The sequence below is a fragment of the Acromyrmex echinatior genome, chromosome 9, assembly GCF_024713525.1.
Source record: "Acromyrmex echinatior isolate Ae372 chromosome 9, ASM2471352v2, whole genome shotgun sequence".
Classification (NCBI taxonomy): Eukaryota; Metazoa; Arthropoda; class Insecta; order Hymenoptera; family Formicidae; genus Acromyrmex; species Acromyrmex echinatior.
The window spans coordinates 5987016-6006743 of record NC_141860.1 but is presented as its reverse complement, the minus strand read 5'-3'; the positions used below and the strand labels follow the sequence as shown (position 1 = coordinate 6006743).

General features: G+C 39.0%; 1 protein-coding gene across 1 annotated transcript in view; it reads left to right on the top strand.

The window, feature by feature from the left end:
• The window catches only part of LOC147908534 (protein pangolin, isoforms A/H/I/S), a 153939-nt gene that overhangs the window by 114520 nt on the left and 19691 nt on the right, over positions 1 to 19728 (top strand). Inside the window, exon 4 of the mRNA XM_087409633.1 lies at positions 5154 to 19728. This exon is cut by the window's right edge and continues 19691 nt beyond it. Coding sequence (XP_087265759.1) covers positions 5154 to 5192 — 39 coding nt within the window. The 3' untranslated portion in view covers positions 5193 to 19728. The remainder of the gene's footprint in view (positions 1 to 5153) is intronic.

Genomic DNA, 19728 nt, shown 5'->3' with positions numbered 1-19728 from the left:
CTTCTCGTCTCTCCTCTTCTATCCCCCGCACCACCATCACCGGCGCCATTTCCTTTCCTCTCTCTCGACTCCTACTACCCTCTGCTTCTCTGCCGACTCTCCTCTCTGGATCCTCTCCGTTCACCCTTGCTCATCGACGAGCATAGTCGTCTCTTGGTTTTACTCTCTCTCTCTCATCGATGTTCCTCTTAAATTCCTGACATAGAGCCATCGATTGCAGCGGTTAGCGAACGAACGTCGTTACAGCGTGCGGGAACGATCCTCACAAATTCTTAAAAATATTGAAACATGAAGAAGCAGTTTGGAGCGTTAACTTTGCACTACGATAAAAATGATTTTCAAGATTGTACGACGCGTTCCGTGGTTGCAAGTAAAATGTATACGGCACGTCGTATCGATAATTCGAGTCTGAGAGATTATTGTAGGAATGCGAGCAGATATTCTGTTAATGAATCGAGCGACCGGTTTATAAGATAGCAACGGATACATATTATGACTGCAAATTATGTTCCTTTTAGTTGCTTTTGGCACGGATAGAGCCATGTAAATTGATAGGATCCGGCTCTGTTTCTTCGCTCTTTCTAAATTTTCTCTCTCTCTCTCTCACACACACACACACACACATACGCACTCATTTACTCTCTCACTCTCCTCCACTATGCCACTTTCCACTTCATGCGCGCCTCTCAACACGTGGGATAGAGATTGATCGCGGCTTCGGCTATCTGATAAGCCCGGAATGTTGAAGAAACGCGTGCACGTACGTCGCGCTGCTTGACAGCTGTTCTCAGAGATCCGCTTACTTCGTGCAAACAAGTTGTTAGTACCTGTTACAACGAGACGCGGCCACATATCGCGGTGAGTTTATCTAGAGAGACGTCTCCGATACGACGCGCGCCTCATTGCGTCTTCTCGTACTGGCGCGAGCGTAAATCAGTAAGGACGAGAACGACGTAGTTAACGTAACAAGTAGCGGTAGAACGCACGGTCTTCGTGTATGTTACAGTATTGAGCATATTTATTTGTGACGATGAGGTAATTGCAAATCGCGTTGGAGAATGTTGACGTTTGAATGCAAAATATTACGACATTGCAACAATTAATGTTCTCTCTGCTTCTCCCATTCCTACGAGGAATTTTTATTTCATCGATCGAAAGAAAATAAGCACGAAATAATCGATCGTGTGGAGTCAAGAGTTGCAAGAACGTTCTTACGTTCTTTTGCTATCATAACTTCTGTCGAGAGGCCTCAACGAAAATAAGCTCTCTCTCTCTCTCTCTCTCAAATGTATAGAAAGGGATGAAGGGAAGGAGCGAGCATGACGGATACTTTACGTCAGTGGACAATAAGCGCACAACTGTCGGATCTATTATGCCCACTTAATTAGGCTATGGCGTGTCATGCAAGGGGCACGACACACGGGGACACACGGGGACACACGGATGACGCGAGAGGGTGGCACACACAACGACGACGATTACGGGATAGTCAATAGTCGGACAAGATACACCGCACGCGTGTACCATGCATGTACGTAAGATAGGGTGAGAGAGCAAGGTGAGGCATGGAGACACGACGAGATACGGTGAAGACTACGGGACGCAGCAACAGGGGGATGCAGGGAGAGCAGCCCCTCGGGGGGTAGACGAGATTATAATCTGTCCCATTATTGTGCCATCGACGTCCCGGGGGGGATTTTTCCATTTGACAATGCAGTTACACATTTGTGCATTTAACATCCGCGCATCCCGCAGCCACGCTTACGATTCACCCGAATCAACCCCCTTCTCTGCGCGGAAGGGAGAAAAGCACACGGGATGAGCCCCGGAACACGATGGACTTGATCGGGACATCGAGGAGGGTAGCTCTCGTTCATCCCTCTAAAACGAAAAAAAGGGATCCTCGGCTATAATCCTACCTGCATATGATGTCCTCGGCTTTGTTTGCCACTGCGACATACTGAACGCGACGAGGGCTCACAAAGAATGAAGGGGAAAGGGGATTTCGCATGTATCCGCGATGAAACTTCGGTTGACAAAACGTACTTAAACGATACTCGTTCTTCGATCGCTGGACATTTTTATTAAGGTAAACTCGACTTTAAATTGACCAAAGAATTTATGGAGAAAAGAAACCACACGACGTTTATGGGCCACCACATGTGAAACCCACTTTGGTACATTTCGGAAATGTATTTCCGTTCAATTCTCTAAATGCGCGCAACAAACTTCCTCACATTATCTTCCTTTTGCTTTAAAATGTAGTTTCTTTCCATGGAATACGTACATCGTGACCTTTCATTCAATTTCATTGTTTAACCCCCTTTGTCCCAAAATTTGTTTTGTCCCATATTGAATAGCTTTACGACGGGACGCAAGAGAACATTACCGTGAGAAAATGTGCTTGCAAATAAGGGAACTACTAATTGCAGTTTTCGAACAATAATCTTTACTCGAAGCAGCGCGGGAGTCACTGGCTGAGCGCAGAACCAGTTTCTTCACTCAGCTCACTTTTACGGTCAAAAGAAGGAAAGGCGTATCTCGCATTATTGCACATTATTCGCCTTCCGTAAAGTTTCCTGCTGTTTTCAACCGCGCTAACCGCAGTGTGAGATGAGTGACTACACCCGCCTGTTACATCGAAAAGTACAGGTTCGTTCATCCAACTGGCTGCCCTCGAGACAGTCGTCTGTCTTCACGTTCTATTGAAGTATCCATTAAACTGTCGAAACCATGAACGTCGCGGCTTTTACGATTTACTATCGTGGCGCAATATGTCATCTGTCCGCGATGACTGTATCGATCATAAACACCTGTTTGATGACAGTGATTCATGGATCGCCATGTATCGCTGTTCTGTCCTATCTCTTCTGCCAAATCTCTTTTATTATGTCTAATGAAACTTTAATATATCACGATAAAGCATAATAATTCAATCTTGTAAATAACGATTTATTAATTAGTCGCACATTTTTCTCCTTTTATATCAAAATTATATTTTTATACCATTATATGAATAGTGTAGGTGTATTTTTTGCGAAAAAAAAGAATTTACGTTAGCCACATAATTACATTACATTTATACAATTATTAATTTTTATTTTTTCTGATTTTTATACATCCTGTTACAGTTTTGGTTAAAGATAATAAGCATTATACCTTTAACTTATACCTTTTTTTATTTACCCGAAATTCTTCTATCTTTGTTATTATATTTATTGGTTACTGGCATTATACATTTAAACGATTTTTGACACAAATAATAATTTACACCACACGTCATGAATCAAGTTCTTGAAACTTTAAATAATGGCTAATAAAAAACGCCCAACATTTTTGCCTTAATTTACGCTAATATTTGAATGTCGTGGCATAAAAAAGTTGAAAAAGTCACCGAACAAATTCAATTACTTATTATCATTCGCTCGTCGTTATCATATAACTGCAGCAGCAGCCTAATCTCGATGCCACATCACGAAGCGCAACTCTGACTATATCGCAAACGTCCGCGAATCCGGCGGAACATTCGTGTACTCGCATGGATAGGATTGTGCGAACGCGGTGCCGACGGTAATGCGAAGGGTAAATCCCGGCCGTCGCGCGCAACCGGCCCCGGCGTATCTAATAACCGTTATTATGCGTGCGCGTATGTTGACAGTGGTAATACGGCGTGTAATAGGCCGCCAGTGTATAACTGCGAGTCGCGCGTAGCTCCCAATATCGTCGCGCCCGGCTATCATCGGCTGTTGTGCCAAGGTACACACAACGGACAGAGTGAAACGGAACGTACGCTGATCGCACTATCACACTTGACTCTTATCTACACGGAAAGATTGCCCGCGCGTGCAGTTGATTTCGATGATTCGTATCGCGCTTAAATTCTCTTGAAAATATTATACAAGTTTATTCAATCTAATTTATTGGAAATAATATATAATAGGATAAAAAAAAAAGTGATTAGGTTAACAAAAAATTATTTTTAATTTGTGTTAAAGATACTGATGCAAGTAGTATATTTTGTAAGTTTGAGCGAATATACTGAGTGACTTCAGTCTTTTATACAATTTGAAAAATTCCTGGTAATCTATTGAAATTAAAATAATATATCTAAATTTTTAAAATAACATAGGCGAAGTTATTTCGAAGGTTAATTTGAATAGGTTAATAGAAATTTTCAAATTGTGATAGCTGTGATACAATACAATATTTTAAAGATTTTGTGCACTCTTTAGTAAAATTAATTAAACTTATTTAAACTCTATTGTAGCTTTATTAATGAATGAGAGAGATTTGCATTAAAATTCTTCGAAATATAATATTGTCCCATGTGACTATCATATTTTCAGGGTAAACTCTAAGAAAAAATTCTCTCCATGTTGAATAGTCATATATTCGTACATAAATATACACACTGTTGCAACAGCGTATATTTTGTATGTTTGATTGAATACACGTGACTTCAATCTTTTATACAGTTTAAAAAATTTCTGCTAATCTATCCAAATTACTTTGCTTTACCCTGTGTTATTTTAAAAGTGTGAGTACAGTATTTTCACAAAATTACAGCGAGCCGACATAGTGACCTGCCTATATCAAACTCCACGCATCGTGTGTCTACGCGTGTTCACAACGAGCAAATATATAAACGATTCGAGCTCGTGAGGCCGAGCATAGTGCGCCTGTCAACATGGGAACAGCAAACACGAATCGAAACAGATAGCACTACAGCCGAGCAAATAGTTAGGACCCTTTCCTTCAGCTACGCGTGTTACGTAAGCCGAAGCACGCAGAACGTTACGTTAGCGATCCTGTCCCCTTCTCATAGACAAATATCGCATCGTTGTTACCCTTTTCAGTGCACGGTATCTATTTGACAGGGATGAGTTAGCGGAACACACGTTTTAATTCGTGAATACGAATAAAATAAATTAAGACAATCAAATTATGAGCAAAATAAAATAATAAGCAATAAGGAGATAATGGCTGGAAGTTTTATTAATAAAGAAATGTATTATAGAAATGGCAATTTACAAAAAACCGAAATTCTTTGGCAAAATGTAGGATAATATTTATAGAATATCGCGTATTATTTCTTCAATTATTCAATAGTATTTTAAGCATTATTTTATTTGTTGTTTTTTTTTTTGTTTCAGGTAAGCACAATGATGCTATTGGCGTTAAACACTCGATAAATCCAAGTCGTGAGTATCCAAGACATGCAGAATGCGTTGAATCGTATTATATTAGAATAATCCGATTACGATGTTGCCATAAGCGTGTCATAAAATACGGACCAAAAAACTTTGGTTATGGATTGACTAGGAGTAGTGGTAGAGTCCATAAATCTGTTTATAGTGTCGTCTTGTCTGGCTCGCCATCTGGTAGAATGTATGCGCCAACGTGGCTACGTCCTCTCGTAGTTTTATGGGCACACTTTAAGCAACTGCTTTTTTTCATTAGGTTGGGCTCTTTGGCACGTCCACCAGACGTAGCTCTGGCTGAAGCCTAATATGAGACGACTAATCGCAAATTTACAGCGTATTAAATCTACTGTTAAATATCAAAGGAGCAATGGCAACCCAATTTCTTGAGTCAAATAACATATTTTTATTTTTAACTTCTATATGGGTCAAAATCAATCCATTACTGTAGTTAGTTTCTAAGTAAACAAGTTCATATTAACGTATGTACTTACTAGGGAAGACTCAGAAGAGAAGGCAATTAATTTTTTTCTATTATATGTATAATAACGTTTTATGATATAATTATTAATATAAAAAATTATTTTAGTTAGATTTTTATTATGGATTACTCCTTTACAAATTTTGGGATGAAAGTTTTGATAAAAACAAATTTTTAACGCATCATGAAGTCGAATATAAACTTTAATCAATTGCCGCTACTAAATTTAATATTAAAATCTAAAAAACGATAGATTATCTCAAAAGGTATGATTATATTCATGCTTTATAATACTGTCAAATTTCAATGAAAACGGTGAGAGTTACTTTTGAGTCTTTTTTTGTTAATAAATAATAAACTAAATTTGAATCAAATTTAATATATTTTTTGAATTAAGTTATTTAAAATAACATTAGTAAAAACATCTCAATATTTATAGATTGTTATTTGTTCTCATCTTGAAAACGAAGAATCAGTTAACATATTTTTATTAGGTGTTGGAATTAATTCGTAGCGTTTTTAAATGAAAGAATGTTATTTATTTCACATGAGCATTAAAAAATACATTAATGAAAGTACTTCCCATCACTTGTAAAACGCTACGAATTAATTCCAACACCTAATATAATCATTTTTTTGTCACTGTATATTGTCATATTAATTTATCGTGTTGTTTTCTTTTTACATTATGATTTTACAATGGATTTGCTTTTATTAATTATTATACTGAATCCGAAGCGTCTAATTAACCTGGATGTGTATTCTTAACTCGTACTCTAGAAGTTACAAGATAAAAAGGGGGAGAAATTTAACTTGTGTGTATGTCGAATTAATTTTCTGGCTATTTTGTTTCGTATTGCTGATGAAGAGTTCTGTACTATCCGAAACGTTCAGTTTTTTGTTGTCAATTTGATTCATATTTGAACAAATTAGATTTTTCAACATCTCATTTTGCTCATTTTAAATTATTGGTCTTATTGATTACTTTAATTGTAAATTATTTAACTCTATTATTTAATATTAACATATTAAATAGAAACAATGATGATCTATAGAAATAATTAAAAATAACTCAAATTAAATATAACTTGACATTAAGAATTTTATAATAGAAAGAAATACTGTACGTGATATTTCTTTTGCAAAACGAAATGATTTTTATGAAATAAACTTAACTCTATAATTGATCAAAATCATTAATTTTGGATTTAAGAGTTTGATATTTTTTAATACAATTGTTTTAACATTTTGTATTGCCAGTTGAATATAGTGAGTGCAGAAAATATTCGCAGAGAAAATATTTTTTAAAAAAACTTTATTTTTAAAAAGTAAACATTATCTAGCGAGAAATAAGTCATCGAATTGATGTCGAATAGATGTCGATACAATGATTTCAACACCAATTTGACGTTTAATTGACGATCATTTCTTGCTGGGTAATTAATAATTTATTCATAAAGAATAAAATAGACTGTTTCTTAAAATTATATGTACCAAAAAGAAGTGTATTAATCATAGAAAATATATCATCTGAAAAATAAGCGAAAATTAAAAATTGTATTGTTTGGATGCTCAAAAAGTATTCGTCAAAAATATACAGTCGAGAAATTTAGAGTTTCTAAAATCAGAAATACATGCAAAGCTCATTTGTTTATGTTAGAACAGAATATATTCATTGTATAAATTGCTAATTAATGTTTATTTTCTACAAATAAGACTTTTTTAATAAAAAATTTCTTTGTACGAATACAAACACTTTTACACTCACTGTAAATAGAGAAAATTATCATCGAACCTGCAACATTTGATCTGTCATTGAATATCAGGCACGTAGAAATATTAAATTAACGTTAATAGTAATAATAATGGTAGACGTAGTAGTGTGGTAATGAACTAATGTGCGGTATCTGGCGCTTCGCGGTGTGGCAGTGCAGCGCTACAATTTCAGCATAGCCAAGCGAGAATGTGTGATACTCGCGTTGCTAACTAGCTCCCCATTGTTCACGTAAAACATTCATAACCTTCGTTATAGCTATCACCGACAACCGCTATGTTGAATGATCGTAGACTGCCTGTGAAAAGGATTTTGACGATAAAAACATTGCATGCCATTCCCATCTTATAATAGATCGATTGGGATAAACTCAGTGATGGAAGTCGCGAGCAAAAATCAACTTAACAAACATAATCGTCGAAGAAAAAATTTACGAGCATTATTATTAATTGATTGGTGATTTAATATGGTCAAATAGAAAATTACGATATTTTCTCAGAATATTCTCTATAAAATATCTTGTGGAATTTAATTCTAAAGAATAACGAATGAGCCAGTGTTGAAGAAGAACGGTCTAATCGTCAATTTTTAAAAAGTGAGATTTCACTCTTTAGAATTAGACTCCACTCTAAAGATTTTAGAGAATTCCAAGTGAGATGATGTCTCTGACGATTTTTTTTATCAACAACGCTGCGATTTGAATGATTTAAGCACTCACAAACGAAAAGCGGATACAGAAACGAGAGGGAGGCGTTCTTCAGTTCTTCTAGCGATGCCAATCGGCAGACCTCAGCGGGGTGGAGGGAGGGGGGATGGAAGGGACCATAAAATTTCTCTCCTCGTCCCGGCTCTCGACCTGTTCTCACGCAACTCGAGCGCGAGCCTCTTGCCTCGCGGTGATCACGAAGAGAGGAAACGTCCGTCTGTCCGCGTTGCCGGCGAGAACAGGATTTTTTTCGTTCCTTTTGACGTGAACGAGCTTGTACCCCCCGCCCCGTACCTGATGCACGCCACGCGTTGCGCATCGCGCCCTTCGTAAACACGATCGAGCGAAACCCACCGCGTGATAACGACGTGCAGCCGTTCGTTTACTCCTTTTGCGGCACGTCTCGCCATAAATTTCTCTGACGCCCGTAGCCGAAGTATTTAATCGCGAACGTTAACAGCCTCGCCGCTGATCGGAGTTGACAGTAAATTTTAAATAGGCAAATGATACTGCAGGATTTCAAAACATATTAAAGTAAATTTCATATAAGATCATAAATAATTGTAATTTCTACAATTTTATCTTTAATTTCCATCTAATATTCACCAGGGTTCTCGCAAAACTGAAAATCAGTGAAATCAAGCGAAAAGTCGGGGGATTTTTTGCAAAATTTTCTGGAAAATTAAAATTCTTAGTTTCAAAGAAATATGCGTACGTCACATCTATGTTTCGGAATACTATCGACTTAACAATTAAATATAAGCATTGTCAACAACATCAATAGTAATTTGCTATATTAAATTGTTCCCTCAACAAAGGGATATTTGACGATTTCCAAATACAATTGAAAATACAAAAAGAATTTAAATATTAAAAGCATCATCATGAAAATCATGAAATTTTATCCGGAAGTCAGGGAAAAATTATGGAATTTTAAGATAGAAATATGTAACGATTATATGCAAGAGGATTTCGTAAGTGAAGCGAAAATATTCTAGCAGTAGTGTGAACGTGCGTGTTGAGAAGACACCCTCTCCTTAAGGGCATGGAATGATCCTTCCTTAGGAAGTGCATAACTTCTGACATCCACCATTATTAAACAGCTATTAATCCTCGCCGCCGAGAAACAGGCAACAGAATGCAATAAGAACGATATCCTACAGACGATCGTCATCTTCTCGTATCCTCGGTATTTCTTCCCTTGATACTAAGCCGCGCTCATATTCCGGTTAACCTAGATGTTTGTCCTCGGGCAAACACGACGGTCTCTTCTGATTTCGAGGCAAGGAGACGACTATCCTTCGCTTCCATCGTATCGCCAAGGGACTCTTGCACGACAACTACCGATGGTAGGACACAGCCGCCGGTGGGACTCGTGGGTGGGCTCCCTTCCCGTCTGCGGCACGTCATCCATAATTACAGGTTCCTTTATTTACCGCCTGTTACACACTTCGTTAGCACGTCACTTATATAAAGCATCCGTGTATCATTTAGTAGGATACACGTAGTATCTCTCTCTCTCTCTCATCCTCGAATCATCCTACAATCCCCACTGCCTTTGCATCGTCTTTTTACATCTTGACCTTCTTCTATTTGGTATGGAGTCGGTCTTAACCATTATCTCTTCTACTTCGCCTTCTCGGCTTGTCGTGAATTTTGCATGGCGCGGATTGTGACGCTAATCACAGTCATCGGGTTATCTTTCGCCAGTGCGATTTAAATAACTCTTTTTTTTTCCTCTCCAACTAAATTTTCAAATAGTGTAAAAATTTCAAACCATTTCTGTGTCTTTCGTACATAATTCTATCTTAAAAACTATATTTAATTCAATTTCTCCTCTTATTATTTATAATTATCACATATTGTCGAAAAGTCATTCGATATCGATAACAAATCATCATTTACGGTGCCTCGTCTGAAATGGTCTCGTCACGTAAGATATTATCTCAACCACTTTCCATTGACACTAATCATCTCGCGTGATTTGAGGAGAAAGAAAGATCATCGGTCGTGGTTCTGAACGATCACGGCGTTACGACGGCGATACTGCAACAGTGAGAGAGCGTTTTATGAATGAATCGCGTGCGTGCCAACCGTCCTATTAGCGGTAGGCCTCTGCCAACGGTAGCAAAGTTGTGTTCGAACACGAGAACGTTTCTCAATTACCTCGGAAAGCCGCTCTCGGTGCGCGCACCTACCGCCGTGATTATAACCGAGCCGTGACGTGCCAGCTCGCCACCACTGTTTCACGAAGGTCTCGGCCAAGGCGTTACCATCAACCCGGTTAATGCCGCTCCATTCGTCTGAATGGAGATCGTACATGCCATAAGATTGCTATGGATAATTTTAAGCTCTTCGAATAAAATCGCCTAGCTGCTGTGGATTTAGGAACTACGTCGCGACTGTGCATTAAGTGTTTAATTGAATTAACAAGTACGTAAAAGATTGGTGTATTAATAAGAAAACACGTGAGTTAGATACCGGTTATATACACTAGTTGTATTACTGTCTAAATTTGTTGGAATGGAATCTCATTCCAAAGAGTGAAAATTGAGACGGTCTTGAAAAAGAGTGGCTCAATTTTCATTCTTTAAGAGTGATATTTCACTCTTAAAGTTTTAGAGAGTATTATTGCGCACGTACTATTTACGATTAAAAAAACCGAGCAACAAATGCAACAATATAACAATAACGAACTGTTGTTGAAAGTTGCAGAATACAGGCACTGAATGTATTAAGACGGCCACATGTACATTCAAGTAGACTTGTCAAGTATGTGCAAACCGCATATGTGTGTAGTTTATTGAATGTCACGTGTATGACAAAACTGCACAGTTATTGCAATAAACTTGTATGTATGCGGCTTGCGCGTATCATACTTGACAAGTTTATTTGAACGTGTATGCAAATCAGATTCGAAACGTGGAATAATCTAATTGTCATTTTCAGAAAACATAAGTAACATTAATATGACTTCTATGTGTCATCCGTTACGAAATAATGAATAACACGGAACTTATTTATGCGTGAGCGACTTCTTTGCCCCGCAAAAGCTCTTCTGGGAAGTTTTCACTTCTTGAAAATTGTAATAAACACGCGCGTGCATTTCTTGGCGGCCAAGCAGAAAGAAACGAGCAAATAAAGCCGCAAAACTAGAAGCGTGATACTTCGTCATCCTCGACGCGCAGAAAGAACGAGCGTCGTGCTCAAGTCTTTTCAGAACTTGTACCTTGATTCCACCTAGTAGTTTCCCATTTCCGTCGCCCGCTGTAATGAGGTTTTAAAAAGCACGTGGCGTGCAAAAAAGGCAATGGTATAATGAGATTATAATTTGTTATCACAAATTTATCTATATTTTTATCAGGTTATTATACACTGAGGAAAATGGTTGCCATATTATCATAATTTAACTGTAATTTATAATCTATAATTATATAGTTAAACTATAATTTATAAATTATTCTTTGGTACTACTGTATATTTGTAGTTGTTTCAACTATGTAAATTTAATCAATTGTGTTATTATTAATAGTCACACACACTGTTTGAAAATCTTTAGTTTTTTCTTAACATATTTTTTAGTCACCACAGAAATAGTGAATTAAAAAAAATAGTTATATTTATTATAACTGCGATTGCATTTATTGAATGAAAATGTTTATTTTATTTTTTATTTATATCTTTATATTTCTTTATATTCTTTATTTTTATTTATATCTTAATATTTTACCTATAAATATTTGACGTTATCATAATTAATAATACAATTTTTTCATGTTTAAAAAATTATATATGTATGGTTATTATTACTAAACTTATAGTAGTGATAACTATAAAAATGGAGCTCGTAACTATAATTATTTTATCATGCAATTATAGTCACAAATAGTAAACACTTTTCTGTCAGTATACAATAATCAGAAAACTATAGTGAAGGAAGTTTAATAACTTTACGCTAACAAGATACGAATGATTCCCATTTTGTACATTTAGAATAATTCTTGAAATTTTAATACTTCTATATAGAAGACACGTCATCGCGTCAGTCTGAAAGTTCTTATTTCTCATACGGAATTAGGAATGACTATGGCGAAACTTCGAATCGTTGCTATTGTTAGTTGGCGGACATTTGCGAGTGAAACTTTTTTAGAATGATAATTACGATTGTAATTAAACTTCTCAGAGTGAAAGGGAACCCTCGCGATATCCGTGGAGAAATGAGCAAGCGAGCGCGCGAGAGAATGGTACGGAAAGAAGAAGAGGTGGGTGGAAAGGGGAGGGGGTTGGAGGTTCTAGAAGGGTGCAGGCGGTTGGTGGAGTACCCGGACTCGAAGGGGATGCGAGTGGAGCAGCTCGGTTGAAGCCTTGGCAAGGCGGAGTGCCATAATTGGAGCGGTCGCGTGCGCCTGCCGCAGGACAATAGACTCGTCCGAGTGCAAATTATTAACGCAGCGCGCTCTCTTCTCTCTGTTCCTTTCTTACTGCCTCTCGCCCGAACTACCCGTCTCGAGAGATTCACATTCTTATGTTTTGATACGCTGATTGTGGAATTACAGCGTGGTAACCCATCGAGTTATTAAAAAATCGCAGTGAAACAACGAACGCAAATATATTGAAAAGATTTATAATGATTTTATGCAACGAATATATATATATATATATATATATATATATATATATACATAAAGATTTAGCGATAAAATTATAGATATTAATTGGATAATATTTTTAAATTGATAATTTTGTTTCTTGCAATTTTACTGGCAGTGCGTAACGTGGATATTCAGGATAATGTATGTGAACGTAGTTGTTTATCCATCTGTAATGGACGCGAACGAATGCGAACTAAAAACGAGGAAACTAGTAGAAAGAAACAAAAAGCTTCGATCTTTAGTTCTGAGCCGTAGGCCGGCAGAAAATGCAAAATACGCGGAAGGATAGAAGAAAGGGAATGAACTACGTATCCAATATTCGAGATTATGAAGCATTGGCTAGTAGGCTTTTGTTTAGCAAAAATTGACGTCGAGGGCAGAGATGATGGGAAAGAATGAAAAGAGATAAACGGAATAGAGGAAAGGGCGGAAAAAGGGATAACTTGGCGGAAGCAACACGGCTTCGAGATAAAAATTTACGCTAAGTGCAAAATCTTTTTGACCTCCCATGTCTGGTTCTCTCTCTCTCTCTCTCTCTCTCTCTCTCTCTCTCTCTCATCTCTATTCTCTCAATGTATGAATAGCTAGCTGGTCGACGATAGAAGAACGCGAAGAAGCGAAATTACGCTAAGTTTGAGATGTGGATGAAGCGGCGAATGGATGGCCAATCAGGGATGAGCTCCATTTAAACCGCGGCGGATTCTCTGCGCCGCGACTGAAAGGCATTTAACCGACCCAAAAGACCACCACCCCCTTTGTCTCTCCCTGGCTTTCATTAGACATCGTACTTTGTCCCTCCCGCTATGCTAAGGTTTATATTTTAAATGCTAATTGCTAGTTTTTAATGGGCCATACTGCGAGCCTCTGGCTTCTTTTATTGTACGAGTCCCGCATCAAAAGCGGGAAAAGGGAGATACGTAAAGAGATGGAAAGGGTGAAAAAGCAGAGTGCAGAGAGAATACTTGATGATATGAATCGCAACAGGCTAAAGAAAGATGAAAGTTGTTTACAAAATAACGCGATAAATATCGGTTATGAACGTCCGTAAAAAAAAAAAAAAAAAAAAACTTATACAATATAACTATGCGTTTCGAGAGAGAAATCGCACACGTAAATTGATACATGTACGCAAAGAGAGTTTTAGATGAAGCAAAACTTTAAGAATTTGAAATATAACGTATAGAAACTTGCGTGAAGGAAAAAAAAAAGAAGAAGAAAGAAGTAGGAAACGTACTCGCGTGGGATGAAGAGGTAGACGTTCCGCTCCTACCTCCCTGAGGGCAACCCGCCATCACCGGTATTTGTTCCGTCGGAAATAATGTATAATGAAAAAATTACAGCTTTTGCCGGCAATTATGTATATACGAAGGTGCCTTGTGCGCGCGCACATTCACGTACGCGTACAAGCACAAGAGCCGCGTGCAACCGCGATTATAATTTCTCTCTCTCGTTCCCGCGCGCAAAATTCTTCCCTTTCCCGACCACCTTTTCTCTTCGCATCCTTACCCCTTCGTCTCGTCCTACGATGATTAAACCATGCAGACAGAACGCGTGTTGTAAGGTTCCTCGTTCTTGTTACCGACAATTACCGACGTTCCTCGTTTAATTCTCGTTTTTTTCCGGCAGCTCCCGGCCGCCAGAATTATGTTAAATAGATTGAGCGAAAACAATTATGTTACCCTCGAAGGAGGGATATCGCTCGTAATACTTATTATACTCGTCACGGGACGCTACCTCGTGCAATCCGCGCGCGTCGATGAGAATCTTGGCGTGAGGTTCGCGAGGTTAACGAAATCGGCTTGTTCGCGCCAGTCTAACGAGAAAATTGCTTCAAATTGATATAATAGCTTCTCTTTCCTTCCAAATTGTCGAACGGAAACGTCGAATGGAAGGACGAACGCGGTCCGCTTGGTCTTTTCCATTTCAGTATCGTATCTATTATGTTGTTTGTTTATATTTGACTTTAGACGTTAGAAAGTTTAACTTTTAAATTATAAGGAAATTGAAATAGAAACGTAAAGATAAAATTACCTTCCGTTTATGGTTCTAAATAATTTTCGAAGGGTGAAAAATCACTTGGAGATAAGACAAACGTTTCAATTATATCTAGTATCTGTTTGAAATATTTATTAATTTGAAAACTAAGAATGTAAAAGGTAAAATAGTAGGAATATGATAATTAAACGGTAATTGATGTCGATGAAATATCAGAAAGAAGGAGAAAGAATAGTATCTTATATTTTTCAAAATTAGGAGAGAAATAAAATATGCAGTGAAACGGATGAGTGGATCAAAAAAGAGCGACCAGATGAAGAGAACGTAAGGCATGGACAAAAATGTGAAATTAAAAAGGTAGGGTGGGAAAGGATGAGCATTGTTCATATTATTAGCATTTTGAATGAAAATTTTAGACGGAAGGAGAAGTATTCAAACTTCGCCCTGAATAGCATCATGAAACCGTAGGAACATTCACAAACGCGATAACGAGGTTGTTGTGACAATGTTGAAGGAACCAAGAAGTGTTGACGAAAAGATGGTACCAAAGAAAGTCTTGATGCGCTAGAAATTATCCAGAAAAATTGTAGTATTAGCATTCGAGGGTGTGTTTAGCTGAAAAAAGCAGCTCGAGAGGGCTCGACGACGAAGAACCGGGGACTGAAAGTCCGATTATCTTCCGTTCCTCGTCGCCGCCACGTCATAATCAGCAAATTAAAGCGAGCCCGCGGGCTAACCTCCGCGCGTTGCTCTTCATCTCGTTGTCTTCTTTCTTCTCGTTTATCCTCTCCACGAGTACAGTTCTTCTCCGGATCTTCTTGCCTGTCGCTTCGCGAAAAAGGAAGTCGATTGTGTCGACTTCCGCGCAAGGACGACGGGGTTCAAGAAAGGCTCAAAAGATCACGGAGGAAGGAAGGCTCGTGACGAGTGAAAACTTTTGCCGGGTGACCATTATCACTTCGAAACTGGCAGCACCCTAATTTCCTAATACTGACTTTTTCATCAAGCTCTTTGTTCACCATGAACTTCCTTTCGAGAGAACAGCTTTCGAGTAGACAGCTAGTTTATTCGGAAGGACATTACAACTACATATGATATTGTCCGCAATAATTCCTATTGCTTTAGAATTTGTTATTAATAGATCTAGTTTTTTATTACTATTTATTACAAATTAATAAAAGAATATATAATTTATACTTCTTATCAACAATGTTGATAATGTTGATTTAAAAATATTATCGAAATATGACAGCACACACATTCTTTAATTTAAATCCACTCATTTCGTGTTTGGCGAAATATCGTTATGTTTTTTTAACGATACGTTAAAAGAGAGAGTACGTATGTAGAAAACATCAAATAATCATGCATTTTGATTTTATCAAAAATATTTTTATGACGGATAAATTTATATAAATAAATTTCATTCATCTGGCAAATATAATGTGGTTTTCAATAATCAGCCGTCTCTTCAAAGGGTATAATTACACTATAAACTCCCGCGAGATGCCATTCTAACTCAATGTAACGAGTTCCCGAGGCGTAAGTTTCAATACCGTGTAACGCGAGTTAACATCAGTCACTCGGCCGAGTTAACGAACGGGAATCGATACGATTGCACGATCGCGCGGAATTATTTGGCAAATATAACGGTGTACAGCTGGTGGTGCCGCGCGCAGGTTTAGTCTTCCGCGCGATGCTTTTTCGTGATCCCGATGGAAGCATGCGCGCGCGTGCGGCAGTTCTCGCGCGGTCGCGCGATAGCATGGGCACTCGTGTTTAATGCAAATTTGCAAATTGGAGAGGCCACGGTAATCAACTAACCGCCAACGAGTAACTCCCGTAAACTCATTGAAATAGTTCATAACTTCGGGCGCTAGTTTGAGTTTCGGAGGGGAACGAGGGGGGGAGTCCCCCAACTTTCACGGAATTTCCCACATCATACCGGCCGACCGACTGCCCCGGCGCATTGTTAGGACGTTCCTGATAACTTCTCTGTAATGTTTTATCTCGAATTGCACATAAATGTGCCGAGTTTAGGCGAATTCCTCAATTTAAGAAAGTTGCTTTTAAGAATCGCGTAACTTGCAATCGTTCTCACACATAATGTACTGTCTAAATCGGAATTAATGGTAATCAGTGAATTAAATGAGATCCTTAACCTAGCTAATCTTTACTGTGTAATCTAACTAATCTTGTTTCAGTGCTTAAATTCAATGAATATTGGAAGATTGAAATTAACGTGCAAATATTTTAGTTATATAATGTTCAAACATTCTTCCTTTTTTCCCTTCTTCCTAGTTGAACTTTACTGATTATCAGTGCAAAGTATGCCACTGGGTATAATTAATGACTATCCACTGATTCAGATTTAGAGAGTATGAAATAAAAGATTAAAAAATCTTGAGAATTAAACTGTTTGACACCATCGACATGGGAAGGTGTGTCTCGTTGCACAAAATCGCATATTATTGACGACGTTGCGTTCCATGCGCGTTTATTAATTATTTCAGGTTTCTAAAACCTTCATCCGACACACACGGACAGGCAGGAGAGAATCTTGACAGAATTAAGGAAGATGCAGAGGGGTAGACATCTCATCAGATTAAAAACTTTCACAGACATAAATAAATGAGCCGCCAGGCACAATGGAACAACGTTTGGTTGGCGGAGAGGGGAAGAAATCATGGTAGCAAAAGCGACAGCAATGGTAGGAGCCCGATTGCGACTACAGCGATACCGAACAGCAGGGGACTGGCCAGTGACTGTGGGTTTGCGTATCCGCTCTTAGTATATTGGAACAGGAGTCTTTCTGTTCCCCTTTTTCTCTCTCTTTCTCTCTATTCGAAAATCATACCACTGCCTTCCCCATCTCTCCTACTCTCGTCGTTGTCCCATCCTTTCCGCGCCCTTCATTCTCTCTCGTACACACCTTTCGTCGTTCTTTCTTCGACTCAATCCTCTCGACCAAGCGAACCCGCCTCACTGCCCTCCGCGACTTCATCTCTTCTCGCTCTCTTCCACCTCGTCCTCATCTGTCGCTCTCTATCTACCTACTATTTCTACTTCTCTCTACTTCTCTCCACTACGTTATCCGTCGCGTAGACCCTCGGCCACGTATACAAAGCCCACCGGTCCCCGGCTTTTATTACGAGATACAAGATAGTCCCCCCCTCCCCGGGCCTCGTCCAGGTTCACCCACACCTATATTCGCCCTGTATACGCTCTCCGGACGCGACATATATTGGCAAACTTTGCGAATGTCGGATCACGCCGGATTACGCATCTCCAACAATATCACATCGCTTTTTCTTACACCCTGCTCGCGCCATATGGGAATAACCCTCGCGACGGGACTAGATACGTTTCCTGTTATCACGATAAAAATGTAACAAGAATTCTTTAGATACAGATTAAATAATTTGATCGAGTACATAGTATTGATTGGGTTCAAGTTTTAAAATAATGTCTAATTGATCAATGGAAATATTAAAATTCCAAACTTTGATCAAGAGACAAGATAAGAACCATAAGAAAGAAATACACAAAATGATCTACTGCGAGTGTACGTATATCTCGTACGGATCAGCAGATATCGTATCATCTTTTTCAAATCAAATGGCACAGCAGATCCTCTCGATCGTGCTCGCGAGTCGATTTTCATGGCGGACGCCATGAAAAGACGAAGTTTACCTCGCTCCCGTCATTCCGAAGTGGAATAACAGCGCGCGCGCGCACCCTCGCCAGCAAAGGCGGACTTAAATCGATTAGAGGATGGCCCGTGAGATGGAATCATCGGGTATGGGAAACTGATAGAGCAACGAGATTGGACAGAATGGGAAGCCCCGCAAAGTGGATGAGAGAGCACTATCACTCCTCCCTCGCGCGCAAGGCCTGGCCTGGCCTGCTGCGCGAACTTGCCCAAGTAAATTGCACTTCCTTTTTTCGTGCCGCCGCGCTTCGCGGAATATATTGGGGCCCGATCGATTTTTCTGGGGAAAAATCCATCGAAAATTCAATCATGCGCTTTCAGAGCGAACGGACGGGTCGGCGTATCTATTACTGGCGCATTATGCAAAGATACCTTCTACGGACGCATTAACGCCGAAATGTCGATCTATCTCTTCTCCGTTGAAAATTTAATGGCACGCGTAAAATCAGATTTTTATTGCGTCTCATAAAATTTCACGTATTATGTTGCTTCAAAGTCACTTTGTGAACGGATGGATATATTGTACGTATAACAGTACGATACTTGGAAAAGTCTTGGAAAACTTCAAATAAGTCTTAGCTTAATTCTTAGTTGAATTACACATTGATTGGATCCATTGTTGACGCGAACACTCAGTCAACTGATAAAAATGACACTGAGTAAAATACGATATGCGGTTTTCGAAAGTTGGTCATGCAATTTTGTCGGCACGAGAGGAGGAAGGAGGCGTTTAGAGAGAGACAGCTGTAGGCGTGAACAGAGCGATACAGAGTGGACAGGGGTAGGCAGGCAGTCAGGCAGTCAGGCAGTCAGGCAGTCAGGCAGACGAGCAGACAGGCAGGCCAGGGATGCTGGGATGATGGCGAACGGATGCATCGCGCGAGCACGGAGGAGGGACACTGACGCGAGTCCGTCGGGTGCGAAAGCCAAAACCGCAGAATGGAATTACTCCTGTTCAATCGTTTATAACGGCAGGATAAATGGATTAAACCGTCGGCGCACGACTCGCAGTTTATTTGTCATCGCGCAGAGAAGTGCGGCCGGCGAGTCACAGTGTAGCGTTCGCATGCCGGAAGTCGCACGTGAGAAATCTCGACGTAACAAATATATAAGTTGCCAATCGGGATATTGTTATCGATACATAATTCGGAAAAATTTATTCAATCGTAAAACGTTTGATTTATCTTAGTTTATTTTGTAAAAATTC